Consider the following 18368-nt stretch of genomic DNA (forward strand, 5'->3'; position numbering starts at 1 on the left):
TTCATTCATATTTTCTTTGAAAACGTAGAAAATAACCAATCTGACTGAACTTTATTTTTTGTTGAACGGGTTTCGTCCGTCAGGCGCTCACACAATGGGGATTCACATCGTTATATATTAAAGTTGTAAAGTGCCTTTGTGAAAATTAAGTACAGAATTTTGATTTTCTTTTATGTATTAAATCGACTGTAAAAAGACAATGCGGTCTAATACAGGTGACTTAAAAGGTAATTATCATTACTTCATTTCGATATTACTTATTGATAGAAAAATCATGAGGTCCACATTTCCTTCATGAAGGTTAGAATATTCTGTACTGCTACTACTTGACTAATAACTTTAAAATTCGTAGATTATTTCCTGAGTGACAGTGACAGTGATCACAGTGATATTAGTATGAGTGATGACAGTCAGAGTAGTGAGGATGTCAATGTCAGTGATCCTGATTCGGAATCTCTAAATGAGTCTCACGATGATATTGAAGCATCCACATCAAATGGTGTGGTTGGTAGGTATATGTCATTTTCAGTCATTATTTTTCTATTTGATAAAAATATTTTTTCTTTTGCTGAAGGAGGAAGCAGAGTTGACAATGAGGAAGAAGATGAAGTTGTAAAAGCCATTTTGCGGTCTAAAGAGTTACACAGAGATCACCCGCCAACTATTTCAATGGAGGACCCTGTAGTAGATGTTTGCTTTCATCCTGCGAAAGACCTAATTGCTCTGGCAAGCATGACTGGCGATGTTCTTTTGTTAGTTATCCATAATCCCCTAGGATAATTCACCATAATGGTAATGAGTTTAATCAAATTTTTAATTTTTCTTCTTCCAGATACAAATATAATAATAAGGAAACAGAACTTGTTTCTACCCTGGAACTACATTTGAAATCATGTCGAGACATAAAGTTCAGTCATGATGGAAAGTTACTATTTTCTACTGCTAGAGACAAGTTAATTATGCTTACAGACGTTGAGACTGAGAAACTTTTAAGTGTTTATCAAAATTCACATGAGTAAGAATTTATAATTACAGTAATAGTATAAATTACAAGATAAACTTGTCATTCACATAATTCTACAACTTACGTTTCAGAGATTCAGTTTATTCAATGACAATACTTGACGAAAATACATTCGTTACGGGCGACGATTCTGGTGTAGTTAAATGTAAATTTTCCTAGAAATTATCCCCCATCAAAAAATCTTTTAATAATAACATATCCTTTTCTATTTCAGTATGGGACCTACGACAAAGTGGTGACACTCCTGTCTTTTCACTAAAAGAAGTGGACGATTATATCAGTGATATGATCACCAACAGTGATAACAAGTATCTCGTATGTTCCTGCGGAGATGGTACCCTCACCACAATAAACATGCCAGCACGGAAAATGCACGTCCAGGTAAATATCTAACAGTATCTTATAAACTTTCGTTAAAATTATCACCCAATAATGTAATTGTACTGTTGTCTTTTGATAGTCCGAGGAATACGGTGCAGATCTGACGTGCCTGGGATTGTTCAAAACTGAATCAAAACTCTTAACCGCAAGTATCAAAGGAAAAATGTACGTGTTCAACTGGGGCGAATTCGGTCTACATTCTGATGAATTTCCAGCTCTGACAAAAAAAGCCATAAACTGTATGATACCCATAACGGAAAACGTAGTTATCACCGGCTCCGAAGATGGTCTTATTAGGTAAATAAGTTTCTACCTGGTTCCTACTGTCTGTCAGATAATATTTTTCAACCAAAAGATCTAATATTTTCTTTCATATTTTACAGAGCATCCAGCTTGTTTCCACATCGGCAACTTGGCATCGTCGGGCAGCACAACTTCACCGTCGAAAATATCGATGTAAATCACGACGGCACCCTAATCGCATCCTCGTCGCACAATAAAGACGTGCACTTTTGGAACGTCCAGTACTTCGAAACGCTGAACGTTCACGAGCCGGTTAAGGGTGGTAAACAGAAACGGATGAAGCATAATTTACCAAGTAGTAAAGTGGATAATGCATCTGATTTCTTTGCCGATCTTTGATCTGCTGTAATGATGATTATCAGACAGCAGATTCGTACATATAAATACGCATACAATGAGAGTTTCGTTATCATTTTTTATTTTATTATCTTATTTTATTCTCGTTATCATTCGTTACTGATCATTCCTATGTGCCAGCTCTTACTCGGATAATAACGGCATGTGGATCACAAATAAAAGAAATACAAATATTCGACGTCCAATTTTCATTTTCTTATACTTATTCTGCAGCATAGAAATCGGAATTTTCATTTGTACGTAGTAGTAAAGGTAAAATTGTTCGTGATATACATATATATCTAATGATACTAACAGGTTCAACAATAAGTATCCCGCAATACATGAATCATCAGAAAGCACCACATAATTTTTTCACGACATAAGCCACAAACGTGCGAACCTTCGCTCCGGAACAGTAAAAAAAATTCATTTGGCAAAGGTAAAATTGTTCAGCTACTTATATTTACATTAAACGAATCGACATGCACGAATGCATGACTCGTCCAAATGAAAGTAATAAAAATAATACATACAATCTAATTCACTGATACTATTTTACTCTCGATAAATACTTAAGGCTTAATTTCAAATAATGATTAAATACTACCGAACAATCGGATTCAATATTAAAGGAAAAAAAATTATATAACGGTGAACAAATAAATAGTTCGCCTCGGAGAATATACATTCTTTAAAAAAAAGAGACATTTGAAATACAACTTATCGTTGCCTTTTTCAAGGTACAAAGACGTCAGGACGTTTTCATTTTGTTTCCCTACATCCCTTGGCCCAGTGTTTATAGGTTTAGCGCAGCGTGTAAGCCCCTCCCTTACTTCGCCACTTCTGCTAAGTAATAGTAATAGACAGTAGCGAACCGGCCGCCGTCGGTTGCGCATTCTCCGTATCTTATGGGTGATTAACCTGACGTAAATATTCGGGCGCGTGATAATGTTGTTGTTGTGCATGTGCAAGTGATGGCGGAGGGAAACAACGGACGTGTTCGACACTGGTTGTATCGCTGTCACCACTCTTCAAGTACTTGTTGAGCACGGCGAAGATTTGGGAATTCAATACTTGAAAACGTCTGATACGATCCACCATCCTCTTCAAGTGCTGATACACGTAAGTGAACACATTGTTAGATAATTATTTTTTTTGTAGTTTGTATCACGATACTTACAATTCCTTTGACATTCTCATCCTTCCCGTCGACGCGTTGTACTCTGAGAATATGATAGCAGAAATCTAAAGCTTCAAATCGTTTTTGCTGTCCCAAGAGAACTATCATTGCGCACCCTGCCCAATGTAGACCCTCGCCAAACAATTCTCTGTAAACGTAGAGTTGAGGAAGTTAATTGTTAATTAGGATTATTCACTTTTTTCTCGTTATTCAGTAAAACTTACTCGACAGTGAATTCGGTCTCTCCAACGGGTATACAATAGACAAATTGAAGCGCGCTCCACAGTCTATGAAATTCTGTACACTCGTCCACGTTCATTACACCATTTGCTGGTGGTGGTCCTACCCATATAGGATCGTCTAAAAAGCTTCGCAACCGACTCAGTACCACTTCGAAGATTGACAGGCCGCAACAAAGTCGCTCGCGGGTTAACAAGTCTCCCTCGCGCGCGATCATCGCTTGCTAGATTAATAAAAATTAATTCGATAATTAGAAAATAATTACAGTATTAGTATATATATGATGGAATTAATTACTTTGGCAGTTCCTAATTTATCGACGTTAGGAACAATCTGAAGTGCAGCGTACTTTGCTTCCAGTCGTTTTTGTTTAGTCTCTGGTTTCTCTCCATCTGAATATTTATATTTTTATTAATAAATCAATCGTCATTTGTCGTTAATATCTGTATAATACCTTTGCAATAAGGCCTTGGTAAGATATTTTGGAACGGTGCTGCATGCAGCAAGTCACAGACTTCTTCCTGAGATAAAGCCTGCTCCATCAAGAGGCAGAACAGTATAGTATTTCCAAATTCACGAAAATTGTGAAATAGCTCGGTTTTCGCGTCAGGATATTGAACTATGTCGTTTAGTTGAGCGTGATAGTATCCCAGTACTCCAGGAGAACCGTAATCGTATCTCGGCAGCTTGCAAACCTTGGGCATTGCCTCCATCAGTGTTTTTGTAAATTGTAGCAAGCTACCTTGAATAAGCGGTTTGACAATTTTCAATAGCTCCTCCATCACAACAGCAATACCCTGATATCCCAGAAGTTTGCATATAGTACGGAAATGATATGGACCAACAAATCCGGAATATTGACCGTATTGCGTGCTGTACGCCAAATTCAAGTGTTTACTACCCCAAAGATAATGATGCGACATTTGTGGCGGCTTATCTCTCTGAACCGGTTGTACGAATTGCAATCCACGACATTTAACAAATCTGCAAAAAATTATCAAAACTAGTAAAACTAATTCCACTAGACAGTACAATAGTACAAAATACAATTGTGTAATTTACCTATTCGTGGCGGCGTTGTAACAATAATTTGGTAGAAAATCATAATTGAGTTCCCAAAAGACATGTAAAGTGATTCTACCATAAGGTGCCAAGACATTGTGATTCGCTTCTCTGAACATTGCATCGTATTCATCTAATGCCAGCCACTTGCACAAAAGTTTATGCGTCAAACGATTTACTTGTAAGAGACCATCCAGTTCCTTGAGGCAAGAGATAAAAGTTATCCCTATTCATTACTAATTATTAATTGCTTTTTCTCAACGTACCACAATACCGGTAATATCTCCAAATTCAAATTTGCTGATCGCCAAGTCCAGAGATTTTTGCATATCAGCATTAATGCGTTGTGTGATCAATTTATTTAAATCAATACTTCTTCCCAAAAGTTGTACGTGTCTTTGTTTGAGCAATGTCTCGTATCTGTTTGCTCGCGGATATGGAAGTAGATATGCACCAAGAGCAACGCATTCCACGCGAAATCTCTTGTCAAGTAAAATACTCGCTGCCAGCTGTTTGTAATGTGCGAATATCTGCTCGCTTAACTTATAAACAAATTGATCAAAGCATAGATTCACTTCTGCCTCAACTTCATCGTAAAGAAATTGCTTGCGGAATATGGTGAGCGCGTACAGAGCACTGTCATTATATAGATCCAATGGATAGAGAACGTACCTATTAGAAATCATCAAATTATATTATACCGTTTATATTCCTCTTGCGATTTTAATGAATATACTTGAATCTACTCACTCCATCATAGAAGGTTCTTTACTTCTGAGAATGTGATCTGTCAGAATCCAGGGCATCGACATCTCAATCGGAAACTAAAACAGTCAGGTCGTTTAGAATAAAATTTTAACCTGACTCATTAATGCAATTCGTATGTTAGTAAATGCCACGAATACAAAATATTATTTAAAAATAAAAATACAATACAGAAATGATAACAAGATATATTGTGCTAGCTAGAAAATAACGTGATCCAATGGAATCGCTAAGGACATTTGGCACAGTTTTTTCAAACAATTATGTAAAAATGATAGAGCATAAAAAATATAGGGTGATTTTACTGGATAATTAGATGATCAAATAGTCGAGTAATAGATCAAATAGAATCATCAAATAGTCGTATAATATGTAGAACGCATATAATATTTTGCAATACGATCAATATTTTTGAAGAAAATATAAAACAAAATAGTGAATCCATAAAATCCCAGGCGTGCATAATCCCCATCACACAGCACTACAAAACACAGAAACAAGAAATATTGCTAAAACGTCTGGCGGTTAGCGAATCGAATACCTGAATACGCTTCTCCATGGTGATCAAGTCGCTGCATTCCTCATTGTGCTGGTGACGCACTTGGCATTTCTAGTCATGAAATCAGTCACAGAAAAATCCTATTTTCATAGTAATCGCAGCAGCTTAATTGTTTTTAAAGGTGGATAAAGGTAAAAGGAAATTACTCGCGAGTTGTGATTACGTAGAAGGAACACAAATGTCACAGTCAAGCTCGTAGAACGTGTTTTTTGAAGTGATAGAGTCTCATGAAGTGATACGATAGGAATATGTCAAACAAATTCCTGACTTATATTTATTGTTTTCATTTAGTTTTTCAAAATATAGAATTTACCTGAATTTTACGGCCCATAGTCATCTCTAAGTAAAACTCACGATACCAAAGCTGTGATAAGTCACAGCAATTCTGTAAAGACTCTAGTGGATAAAGAAATATTGAATTAGAAAATTATCACAAATGTCTATTAAAATTCTTTGCATGACGATACGTACCACTGAAGTTTAATAGATAACTCCAGTAGAAACTTGTTTTGTGAAACTGATCAATTTGTACAAGATATTGCCCATCGATATCCTTTCTTAATGTACGCTTCCCACCACTCTTGTCAGCTATCAAAGATTCCAACATTGTTCTCACCATATAAAGTTGAGTGGAAGATGGTCCTGTAGATTGAGGCTATATTAAGTATCTTTAAGAAGTGAATAATTTGTATATGTTTATTGAACTTACCAACGTTTCGTCTTGGCACTTTTATACCAAATCCATTGTCAGGATCCTTCTTTCCCTTTAATGCAGGATCTCCCAATGGTTCCACCCCAAAATGCCAATCTGCGCAAGTCTCCCTCACAGAAACTATGATGCTGAAAGGAAAAGAGTTATTTACACTCCTATAGTACTTTGGAAAGTTTTACAAACCTCCTAATAAGATCCTTCTTGTTTTTTATCGCTTTTCTTAACGGGTCCCTCAATGCAAGTTGTACGAAATCCTGCAGTTCCGCATAAATGTTTCTACGAATAGCATCGATGAATACTGTTTCCATTCTTGCCATGAGAACTTGCAGACCCTTTATCATAGCTATGACTTCGATCAAAGCAAATTTTTCTTCATCCGTATAATTATACCGTGTCGCCTAATGAAATAGTTTTATGATCGAATATGAAAACATCCACACATGTTACAATTGATAAAATCTACAGAAAAGCTGACCCTCTCGTATTCTTCGGCTTCCTGAGGACACTCTTTGTTCATATGGTGATCAGTTGGATGTAACAATTTCCAACTGTACAGCTCAGTAACGACACTGGTCCATTGAGAAAGTAATTGCAATCCCCTCAGTGCTAATTCTGATGTTTCTCTGTTCTCAGAATCACTTCCACATTCTTTATACGTTGTAGTTACCTCGTTACTATATCTATTAGAGATAAAAGAGTAGAAAACATTGAAAAAATGTATATATATCCTAATAACTGTACAGAAGGAGTGTAAATACCTCGCTAGTTCACTTATATATTTGACGTGATCGTCACGAATTTGAGGCAGATGTACCATCAAGTCCGCCTGCGGGCTCATACTATTAGAGGAAGACGATAACGGCCATCGGGACACATCAAAATGCTTAGAGCGTTTAATATAATTGAATGGAGCAATTTGCATGTCTCCAAAGAGAGGTACCACTTCTAGATTCTTAAAGATTCTATCAATTCTGTCTAATTTCAATTTTTTCTTTTGATCAAGCTTATTGATATTGCATAATTCACTGTCCATAAGAAACAGTCCAAAACCCATAACCTTTACTAACATATGCTTCTCATTGGGCGTGAGATACATTTTGGTTTCAAACATGTGAACGCAAATGTTCACCACGTCGGCCAGGAGTTCCTCGTAGCCCGGTATTTTTTCAAGATTCTCCTTGACCGTGTCGCGAATTTTATTTTGCGTTGCCAAGAACATTGAAAGATTTTGCGACTCTTGTAGGGTTTGTGAATCCGACATGACTTTCAAAAACTGCGCCGCCCTAAAATAATATTTGATATAAATCTCTCTGACTTAGGAACTCAATCGTCTTAGATCAATAATTAATGCCAATACCTTCTGTAGGTGGAATAATCATTTTTCACACTGGATTTCATGTTTTTCAATTCATCAAGAACAGCAAACATATTAATAAACTTTCCTAATGTGAGCAGATATGCTTCTGAAACAAAGTCTTTTCTCTTCTCATGGTGGCACAAACGTTTTACTTCCGCTGAGAATCTTTCTATTGCTTTTCTCTAAAAATTACGCAATTTTAATCAATAAGTGTAAGTAGAACTTTTACATACCACTCTTATCCTTTCTATTTTCTTACTTGGAAATACATGAAGTTCAACAGTTTGTTGACTTCTGGAGCTAAAACCTCTACAGTCTTTTCATAAATTTCAACACGGTTTGGTTGTTCATTAGATTTTGGCTGTGGAATAGCTCTGGAACAACATCTCCATGTATACAGCATAACAGCATGTTCCAAGCCTTCCTCCAAAAGTTCATTCTACAAAGGTAGATAAAAGTATTGTTGTGACTATTCTTAAAAAAAGATTCTTCCAAGCTCAGAAACCTACCAGACTTGCATGAACTGTAGCCTCTTCAATATATTTGGCAATACCCGTAACGAAACCATTTCTATCTTCGAAATTTGTATCAAAATTGGCTTGATAGACAACAGAGCAGGGCTGAGCTTCGATGCATGGTTGCTCATCAGGAAGAGTAAATTCATCCAAAACATCGACATTGGATAAAGCATCCCCTAGTGTTACTTTATCAGTAGCCATGCTCTCTTGTTTTCAGAACCTAGTTAAAAAATCATACATATTAATTAACAACATTCTGCCTTGAATCACTAAAATCACTGTCCTCTCCCAGGTTATGTTTATAAGCGGACAATGAGTACAGTAAGTATGTTCTACGTGGAATAAAGATTGTTACAATAATTAAAAAGTATTGTTTTAATATTCTACGCGTATGCTTACCCTCTAAAGGGCTCCGTAAGATAATATATCCGAGAAAAATGTACTCCACAACTCCGCCCTGTACAAACGTCAAGATGTCTAAAATGGCGTCGACCCCACGCAGGGGCTCTTCCTGCCTTTAATTATCAAGCAGACTTCAAACCGGAATCGATATGCTCAATAATCAGGAATGAAGCATGAAAAACTAGTTGACATTCTGTAGCAACTAATTATACTTATTTGGTACTTGACTGTCAGTATTCTGATAAGAGTTACTTATTTCCATTTATCCTCCACATTTTATAGAAATTGAAAAAATATTGGGAAGAAAAATGAATAGTACTTCAGAAGTATTAAACTTGGGCAATTGTTGCACTTTATTCTTAAACGTCTTTCAGACAACATAATAATATATTTTCTATTATATAATACACGTAATGTACAGAACGCGAATTATTATTTATATGATTTTTTTCTTTCGTTACTTTTTTTTATTTCGCAAAATTGCACATAACACTACTCTTGCCTGGCTCGGTTTTCATATATGTAGAATCTTTCTACTGCTTCTCGTTCTCGCATTACAAAAGAAAAATAGAGATAAAACAATATACATACGGTAATAATTAATGCAAGAGAAGGCATAAAGTCATTGAATTCTTGTTAAATGTACTTTGCGAGAAAAATAGTGTGCGCATAGTAAAAGTTATGCGAGTTGTTGCTTTGCGATAGAATGAAAGACTGATGATTATTAGTAAAATATTATAAAAGAAGTATAATACAGATGAAAAGACGATTGAAACATAACCCGGTTGAGAAAACGTAAATGGCTCTATCAGGTAGCTCTAAAAATATGCAACTTTAATATCACATTGGGACATATTATATGTATACTAAAATGCGAAAGATAAAGCGTTCCAAAAATATCATTTTGACGTTATTCAAAGGTGAAGTGAATTGAATAGAAAACGTCCTTAATCCATTTTCACCGTATATACACGGGCACAATGGTCACACATCAATCCTGACCGCGTTACGCAAATACACAAGTATTACTAAAAAATTGCACTAATGTCGCTATCGCTCGAACATCTACGTGTATTCCGTACAATTTGAATTGAGCTTGATTGTGCAAAATTTTACTCAAATATCGAGCACGTCGCGCGATACACGTAAAATGTCCAATAGATATTCCCATCGAAATTGCACAGCATTATGCGCGCACATCTTGGAAAAGACATATTAATTCTCCGCGGGACACGAAGATTTAATTTTTTATATCATTTTGAGCTTAATTGTCAGGACGCGCAATTTATTATAAGATCCGTTTCGCATTATGCAGATAAATCGTTAACACTTAGGGATATGCAAGTTGTTTGACTCTCCGTAGCAAACGATTCTCTGGTAAATATTGGAAGTGACTGAATAGACGTAAAAATGATAATGCAGTTTAAAACTTGGCTGATAACCTTGCTGGTACTATTTCATTTTAATTTTTAAATTAATTCGCATTCCTTGAATGTGTTCACGCTGCTATAATCTAATGTGCGACAATATATATATAGGTACCTCTTTGCGACTCTCACTATTTTTATTCCAACTATCTACCTTCTTCACGCCAAGACTTGATTCTACTTACATGTATCAGACGTACTAATTCACATGGCTCGCCCAACTAAGTACAAATACTTAAATTATAAGAAGCGCGGCCTAAGCCATATCTAAAAATTCGGGTTATTTTATATAAGGCAAAAAAATCAATTGTATTGGCGTTTGAAACTGATGAAAGTTACATCATAGACGTCTATTTACATGGGTAGCCATCGGGGACGACTGCACTTACAATGCATCACTGATAACAAAATGGTACTTGTAAAATGGAGCCTTGGTTGTGACTCTAGTTGAAGGTCGATCTGTAAATTGCTCAACTGTTAATAATAATTAAGGCTTAATTGATAAAGATCGGTATACAGCTGCGTCTTCAAAGTGATTCCTCCTGAATAGAATCAGTGACTGTTAATAATTGGCACAATACTCCACGTCTAATTCTGATGTCTCTAATGAAATCCAAATCAATCTATCATTGATCAATAATACTCCAGGCAGTATGCGATAAATCAGTTGATACAGAAATATCTAATGTTACATAATACATTTTTAAGAGGCAACACTCAGCAAGACACGCGGAATCTTAGAGTTTTTAAATAAATTCTATTAGCTGGTAATTACGTTGAAGAGGTCTCACGTTGCTTCCTGCATAACGTAATGTCTACGCGTTGCTATGTGACAAGTCGATATATTTTTTTCTTCTTTCCTTCGGCTTTCATCTTTTGTATTTTAACGGGTACCTAAGCTAAACTCATTTAACTGAAGTATCTTGAACCGTGTGCTATGAAGTTTATAGACTTAAAAATGAAATATTTAAATACGCTTTCTAACTCTTGCGTGAAACTGGCATTTGCAATTGTTAATGGGCTCATATAATCTATCTCATTACCGTTAGACATGTTACTTCAACTTGTTCTAAGCCTACACGATGTATCACATACTGGTAATCTACAACCCTGTTCAGGAGGGAAACGTTTACTTAATTTACTAACGTGACATTAGCTGCTCCGTTAGATTGTTTAGACACGTTCCCTTCAAACCTTGAATTCCGGTGTGCTTGTTAGTGAAGCTATAGCGTGCTCTTGCGTGATGGCTGCTAATTCCTTGAGCCACTCATCGAGAACTACCGCACATAATACGACATTTTGTACAGGGCTCACTTCACTCGGCGACTCCCACGATGTCCTCGTGTAATATCTATTTAATTAAAAATTTGATAGATTCTTGCATAAGGAATAAAGATTTTTTTTATTCTCACCTATATCCTGTTCCATCTCCGATGACTTCCAATTGATCTTCCGATATGCTAGACGATTGACTAATTGATCCTGTTAGACTATTCGGTCCTGAATGATGGCCGCCTGTTCTTCTGAACATTTGTGATAGGGATGACGTCAAACTCCTTCTTTTTGGTTCACCTTAAAAATTGAATAAAAGATTTAGTCTAGGATTTTATTTCTAGATGCGGTTGGATTTTAAGATATAATACGTACATCGTCTAAATACTTCCAATAGGCATAACAGGAATGATCAGGAAAGTTATTATCGTGCAATGTTAATGCAGTACAGTTAAAGTAATATTTATACTGATACCTCTAGAAAATGGTTCACTGGCCGTGAAGCTACGTCGATTTGGTGCAACCTGAGCGGCTGCTTCTAGCGCATTTTTTCTAGCATTAACCAGTCTGTCTTCACGACTGATAAGGAAAGATCTTGCTTGCTCAACCAGAATCTCAACGTCATCATGACGTGAGAGGAACTGATCAATCTTGTGTTTCAAGGAAGCCAGAACCTATAATTTAAAAAATTTTGTTTATAACAAACACTACTCCATGTAATATGTGGTTATTATTTTTCATAGTCAAAATGGCAACAGACCTGAAAGAGTGATCTGATGCTGGGTTGAAATACCAACGAATGATTCAAGAGAAAGGACTGTAACAATGGCTGAGGGTATATTGCAAGTCTGCTAAGCAGTCCAGTTAAATGTAAGTTAACATAAATGTTATTGCTCATCATGCACTCCAACTTTCTCAGAACAACATCCAAAAAGATACCCACGTTGGGTTGACCATGAAAAATATCTTGATGGTACGAACTCTCTTTAATGATTTTACTTGATATCGATCCATCTGTATTTATATAATTTGATTCCGTAATCCCATGTAATTGTACGCAAGCTTCTGCAGAGGGTTCCATTTCCGTTTCCTCGTGTTCACATATTCTATCTTCGCTAGGTTCGTTATCTGGCGTAGACTCTGAAGAACCTTTGAATGCAAAACTTTCATATCCGCTGCTTTCTCCCAAAGACAGCAAAGAATTCATTGCTGTGTTCGTCTCATCTATCCCACTGTCTGATTCCTTTTTATCCGAAATTATAGTCTCTCCAACAGGTTCCGATATTCCAATATCCTCGCTAAGCAACTCAGCAATATCTGCATCCAGTTTTGCCTGCTCCTCTGGCGTGAGAGTAGCAGCAACCACCTTTGTTACAATCTCTTCCTTATCATTGCTACTAGTCACATTCAAATCATCATCCTCTAATAAAGATTGAATATTTTCCAGAATGTTTTGCATCGATGGATCTTTGAGAACGTCGTTCAAAACTATCGTATCTTTGAACGCGTCCTTGGAAAGCATTGTGCTACTCTCTATCCTCTTGACTGACTGCTCCACCAATGTATTCTCATCAGCCAGGGTGGTGGCACTGCTGGCGTTACTTTCTTTGGCTGGTGGTTCTCCGTCGTACTGACAGGACCAGTTAGAGCAGGCCGTTTGGCAACTGGCAATCTTCTGTCTGGCATCACAAAGGTAGGCATGATAATTTCCATAAAGACTCTCTGATAATTTAGCGCCATAATTAATTGGCGTCATCGGCAAGGACTTAAAACCATCAGTGGTGGAATTTGAGCTTCTTCTGCGAGAGGTAGAAGAGGAAGGCATATAGGGCAAGGAACTTGGCGGTGTCGATAAACTGGATAAAGGTGTACAACAGGTGGGTGTCAAAGACAGAAACTTCTCAGCTGCTCTACCAAAGGGGTCCACATCTCTGAGCCTCCTTCGCTGAGAGAGCATTACATGGGAGCATGGACTCAGTGCTCCAAAGCATAGTTCCAACATGACGTCCTCACAGTTCAGATCAACTAAGGTCTCAAAGAGGGCCAGAGTCACTATACAGACCTGTAAAGGTAATGAAAATTCTATAGTAGACACTGTAATAATTGTAAGCTTTTCTAATTTTTCGTATTCCTCCAATTTATCTGCTTAATCACACACCCGCGACACGGACGATATCCTCTGGATGAGACTATCCAGTATACGACACTCGTCATAATTATCTTCGAGTAAAAATCTGACCAGGGATCGCAGAAGACCTGGTTCCGTAACAGATCTTAAGAACAGGTCGAAGTAAGCTGTCGCCGCCACTAGCTCCTCCACAGTTGTCTATATAGAGAGTAAAGCTTAGTCTTCTGTATAAAAATCTAGTTAGTGATACACAATTGCATTTTTTTATAACAAGTGGTTACAAAATAAGTGATATTAGCATTTATAATTAGTACTTTAGTTTATACTATATATATTACAATAAAGTTAGACTGATGATGAGTTTTTTCTCTATATATACTATACAGGGCTTTTCATATCCATCTTAACTGAATAGTAGTTTCATTCTACAAAAGTGTATTCTTGTGAGAATTTAGATTGCCTTAAGAATTATCCAATTACTTTAGAAAAGAGAGCAATACACAACGTTTTAGTACGTGGTAAAAGAAGGAGATTATTTTTAAATGACACTACACAAAAGCAACACCACGTGCTAATCCAAAGCTCTGTGCCAATCAACAATAAACAAAAATCAATTATGTCAATGAATTATACATAGATGAAATATTTACTTCATACAATAAAGCTGATAGACAAAAACGATACTTTACACTCACAAGCCGCACACGGTTTACTTTCATTTCACCTTAATAGTTAATATCCAACATTAAGTTATTTTCACTTTGGCACCGACTAATATATACAGAATAAGAGAACCGGATACGATTTGTGAGTATTTAAAAAAATATAAAGCAGCTTTAATGTTTTAACTATTATATTAATGAGTGTAGTGAGTGATTATTGGTACTAACCCAGTTTTGCGGTGCATCTAGCTGTTCTAGGCTCAAGCCGAGAGAATCCTACGAGCACCATAAAAAGTGTCACTAAAGACAGCCACCAACAACCACAAGCCCCACAACGTGAGTAATCTTAATTTTTATTTCTTTAGCGTTTAAACACTGATTTTTACGAGTACCATCACCGCCATTAATGATATTTATAATACATTTATATGTCATGAAGCTAGATTCCTATTACCATAAATTTTGACCACGTCGAATCACTTTTTAAAATATGTAGATTTTAGATTTTAATTAAAGTATAAGTTGGAACTATTCGAATTCAATGCATAAGGAATTTCTTGTATGATTTATTATCGGTATTTCTGTGATTTCTAGTGCGTTTATATGGAAGAAAGCTGATAAATGATGAAATGTGTGTGTAGCCAGAGACAAAATAATTCCCTTCTTTTACCACACACGACTCAGTGTAATGGAAATCGCAATAGGTCAATGCCTTAATACGATTTAAATGCTATTGCAATTTTATAAATCTGCAGCATTGGCATATTCATATAGCCTTTAATGAAATGCATTACTGTTACAAATTCAAAGCCGTAAAATAACGTACCTGCAACAATGCTGGTCCCATCACTGGCACAAGAAATCCTTGATACAAGAACTCCAGCAACTGTTTTTGTACCAGAGGATGTGCTACCTGAGCTACAGCATTGCAGAATTCTAGGGAATTGATTATCTGAGTCAACGCCGACATATCGTTTACATCGTCTGGAGTCAGTCGATGCCAATCATCGGTCTCAATATCAAGCTTTCTTGGTAGCAGAGAATACAGAGCACTTAATCCTGTAGCTAAAACCTAAATATAAACATATTTAATCTTTAATTTGCTCGAACTTTATCATAAACATTAAGGATACACCGTTACGATAGATTCAATTTTGTATAATAAGATAATGCATATAAATAAGCTGTCGAAGAAAAAGTGCTGCTTTAGTTAGAAGGCGTACAAACTATTCTTGATGTAAAATGTAGAAACCTTGTAAACATTTAATAATGTTACCCTGTTACTTATGTTATCACTTTACCCACATGTTTCTTATGCTTTAAAAATAATGGTAGTATGAATATGTATCAGGAACGATAGGGAAATATTGAATGAGTAATACTGGCGAGTATTTAGTAGTATAGTAGAGTAAAAATATATATAAATGATAGTATATTTGCTGATTGCATAAGTGAAAGCTGTTAATTCAAGTATGCTCAAGCAGGTCGTGTCCTCAACAAAGGCCAATCGCATAAATTCATTCCCGTATACATTGTTATTGAATTACGAGAAGACATTAGCTCGCACTAACTGTAGTACTATTGTTCATGATACATAGTACTCACCGGACACACATTAGAATGCTCTGCAATATATAGACCCACTTCGTCATGCCTCTTAGAGAGAGACATGCAAAGCAGCATAGCATCACGAGCTTGCTGACCAACACCACCTTCTCGATGAATGTGTGGAATAAGTAGAGTGAAGATGATGAATCTAAAAGTTATTAGTACATTCAGTGCAATCGTACATTTCTAGTATTATTATTCATTTAATAGTATTGAAATAACGAACTTGCTCTTCGCAGACTCCTCAGGGTGGAAGAACAGATCCAAGAGTGCCATGTTCTGCATGAGAGCCACACACAGTTGATTTAATAGAACCACAAGTTTCTTCTCCACTTCTACTGGCATTATATCGTCTGCACATTCTTCTAGAAGTCTTAGAAGAGGTCTTGCTACAGGCTCATGTGCTAGGAGAGTTCCACTGTGTGACACCAGAAGTTCGTAAAGCTTCAGCTGTTCCAACCGCACAGCATTGCTGAACCTGTGCAGAAGGATAGAGCATTATCACTTCTATTTTATCCAAGTATAGTCTCATATATGCCTACCTTCCTGTATGCAGACTCCATTCATAAAGTTTATCTAATAAGTTCTCGCTTAGTAAATGCTCCAAACATGGTGAATGTGTTGGAGAAGCAGAGTTTCTTTGATGATCAGAAGAGGTTGCACTGCGCAGTTCTAGAAGTAACAGTGTTACCATCTGATCTACATGATTGACAACTCCAAGAACATCATCCTGACATGGTATTCCAGTAGGTGGCTAAGCAAAGTATGTATATGAATGCAAATCTATAATACAATTCAATATCAACTATTCAAAAAGGTAATCACCTGTGTATGTAAAATGATTTCATAGGTTTGTTGCCAGTGTTTACGGAAACTGTCATAGCAAGCTGTAGGATCAGCATCCTTTGGTGGAGAATCTCTAGAACGCTGCTTACTGAAGCTAGTCCTTAGCGGACTACTCCTTAGCCAACTCATCTCCTCGGTTCAAGCCTTACGAAGACCACAGACTAACATTCTCCAGTGACAGTTGGTCACTACGACCGGATATTCATATGTCAAAAGTGTGGAGGCGTATTATACATAGTCTTAACATTTGTCATTGGCTCGTCTTGTCATAGTCGTGTCCTACTTTGAACTCCAATAAAACACAGACTCGAGCACCTACACGATAAGGACACTCTGATAATACCACTAGCATATCTAGTTGCTGAATATATTCAACGGAACTTCACAGGTACTTCTCAAAGTTTGTTCATCGCTTGGCAACTCAAGAAACAGCTAGTAAATTGGCAAATGGAAAGAGGAAGTTCCACAGTGATACGTCATACTATCTTTATCCCGTCGCCATTTCTACTCCATCCTCTTGGTATGGTACGCCTTTTTCTACTGTAGCGTCACCAACAGCAACAGAACTACATATATATATCTATATATATCATGGCGACCACCTGAAAACCGTCGACAATGAGATGTAGCACTGTGTAGGTCTACTGGAGTCCGTACGGCATCGGTAGGGGCCGCATAAAGAGAGACAGTGAGGAAATAGGTAAACGTAGTAGACTGTCTCTATTACACACTGTAAAGTCTCTCGAAAATTCAAAGCTGAGATAAAGCAGTGCGCACGGGGAGAACTAATGCCCGTTTCCTCCGACGTGGTTTAAGCCTGGTTCAATTTTTTAAATATAGTTCTAAGATAGGATAACCAGAATTTAAACTTTCATTAACGTCGGAGGAAACGGTCATAAGCCAACATAACATACTCTGAAATCGTGGCACATATATTTTATTTCGGACTGCTAAATATTTTTTTGTCGGTTTTATAAGGCTCTATATTTATATCATGGAGCCTGGATAGAATTTATATGTATGTACTTGTATTCTTTCCATTTCATATTCAGCATTCTTTCCATCGCACTACGGCTGGCACTGATATGTCGGCGGGTCAACATTCCTGTAAGGCTTATACACCAGCAGTTCAATTCGAAAAGGACAACCTCATCCACGAGGTAAATGAAACAGATGCGCGCTCGCCGGGTTACCGCTAAAAACAGGCATACGGATTCCCGTAAGTTAGAGTTCCGTTGATCTTGTTAGGTCAGTAAAATTACGCATTTGCGCAGTGAGATGAACTAGACATTACGAAGTGAGAAAGAGATATATTTCTGTCTTAAAATGTTAGGGCTACTTTTAGAGGCGCCATTCCTCTTCCAGGAATGGGGCCTCGGAGGGGTCGTAGCTCCCTTCAGGAGAGGCAGGACCTCACGGAAATGGGCGGGGTGGGGCCCATTTCGCTCCCTTGTACATACTTCCTTCTTTTCCTACCTTTTCCACTAAATCGTAAATAAATTAGGTGTCAGAAACATCAAAGTAATTAATTAAGTCAATAAAGTAAAATATTAACACGTAGAAATCGGAAATTCTGGCTAAAC

At 36.9% G+C, this 18368-nt stretch overlaps 3 protein-coding genes and 1 long non-coding RNA gene across 10 annotated transcripts; 2 read left to right on the forward strand and 2 right to left on the reverse strand.

Moving 5' to 3' along the window:
• The first annotated feature begins 62 nt into the window (after positions 1-62).
• Positions 63-2238, forward strand: LOC107269975 (WD repeat-containing protein 55 homolog). The gene is made up of 8 exons (XM_015744480.2): positions 63-227; positions 353-508; positions 575-752; positions 833-1015; positions 1096-1169; positions 1239-1405; positions 1485-1702; positions 1789-2238. Exons 1-8 carry the CDS (start codon positions 200-202, stop codon positions 2045-2047), a joined length of 1263 nt encoding a protein of 420 aa, XP_015599966.1. The 5' UTR covers positions 63-199; the 3' UTR covers positions 2048-2238.
• On the reverse strand, positions 2110-11545 carry LOC107269970 (cytoplasmic FMR1-interacting protein). 4 transcript variants are annotated; one of them, XM_025087364.1, is made up of 19 exons: positions 11416-11545; positions 8432-8660; positions 8182-8361; positions 7923-8104; positions 7324-7848; positions 7041-7245; positions 6749-6963; positions 6563-6693; positions 6325-6495; positions 6167-6249; positions 5836-5904; positions 5280-5353; positions 4796-5201; positions 4530-4729; positions 3922-4451; positions 3765-3859; positions 3452-3690; positions 3228-3375; positions 2954-3160 (listed from the first exon to the last, which is right to left on the reverse strand). In XM_025087364.1, the coding sequence occupies exons 2-19, from the start codon at positions 8639-8641 to the stop codon at positions 2954-2956; spliced, it is 3870 nt and encodes a 1289-aa protein (XP_024943132.1). In that variant the 5' UTR covers positions 8642-8660; positions 11416-11545. The 4 variants fall into 4 exon arrangements, with proteins under 4 accessions (XP_015599960.1, XP_015599958.1, XP_024943132.1 ...); XM_015744473.2 differs by lacking the exon at positions 11416-11545 and adding an exon at positions 8840-8985; XM_015744474.2 differs by lacking the exons at positions 5836-5904; positions 11416-11545 and adding an exon at positions 8840-8985 and having other exon boundaries at positions 2110-3160.
• Positions 9170-17185, reverse strand: LOC107269985 (UPF0518 protein AAEL005291). Of its 4 annotated transcripts, XM_015744511.2 has the most exons (12): positions 16765-17185; positions 16482-16693; positions 16166-16417; positions 15937-16087; positions 15158-15403; positions 14560-14607; positions 13700-13867; positions 12302-13603; positions 12017-12215; positions 11917-11928; positions 11682-11841; positions 9170-11620 (listed from the first exon to the last, which is right to left on the reverse strand). In XM_015744511.2, the coding sequence occupies exons 1-12, from the start codon at positions 16912-16914 to the stop codon at positions 11458-11460; spliced, it is 3063 nt and encodes a 1020-aa protein (XP_015599997.1). In that variant the 5' UTR covers positions 16915-17185; the 3' UTR covers positions 9170-11457. The 4 variants fall into 4 exon arrangements, with proteins under 4 accessions (XP_015599997.1, XP_015599999.1, XP_015600001.1 ...); XM_015744513.2 differs by lacking the exon at positions 14560-14607; XM_015744512.2 differs by lacking the exon at positions 11917-11928 and having other exon boundaries at positions 11458-11620.
• LOC112494671 lies at positions 13101-15272 on the forward strand. The gene is made up of 3 exons (XR_003060359.1): positions 13101-13234; positions 14581-14667; positions 15142-15272. It is a non-coding gene; the product is annotated as an uncharacterized LOC112494671 (long non-coding RNA).
• Positions 17186-18368: the final 1183 nt, after the last annotated feature.

Source organism: Cephus cinctus, unplaced genomic scaffold (genome assembly GCF_000341935.2).
Source record: "Cephus cinctus unplaced genomic scaffold, Ccin1 Ccin1_scaffold0693, whole genome shotgun sequence".
Taxonomy (NCBI): Eukaryota; Metazoa; Arthropoda; class Insecta; order Hymenoptera; family Cephidae; genus Cephus; species Cephus cinctus.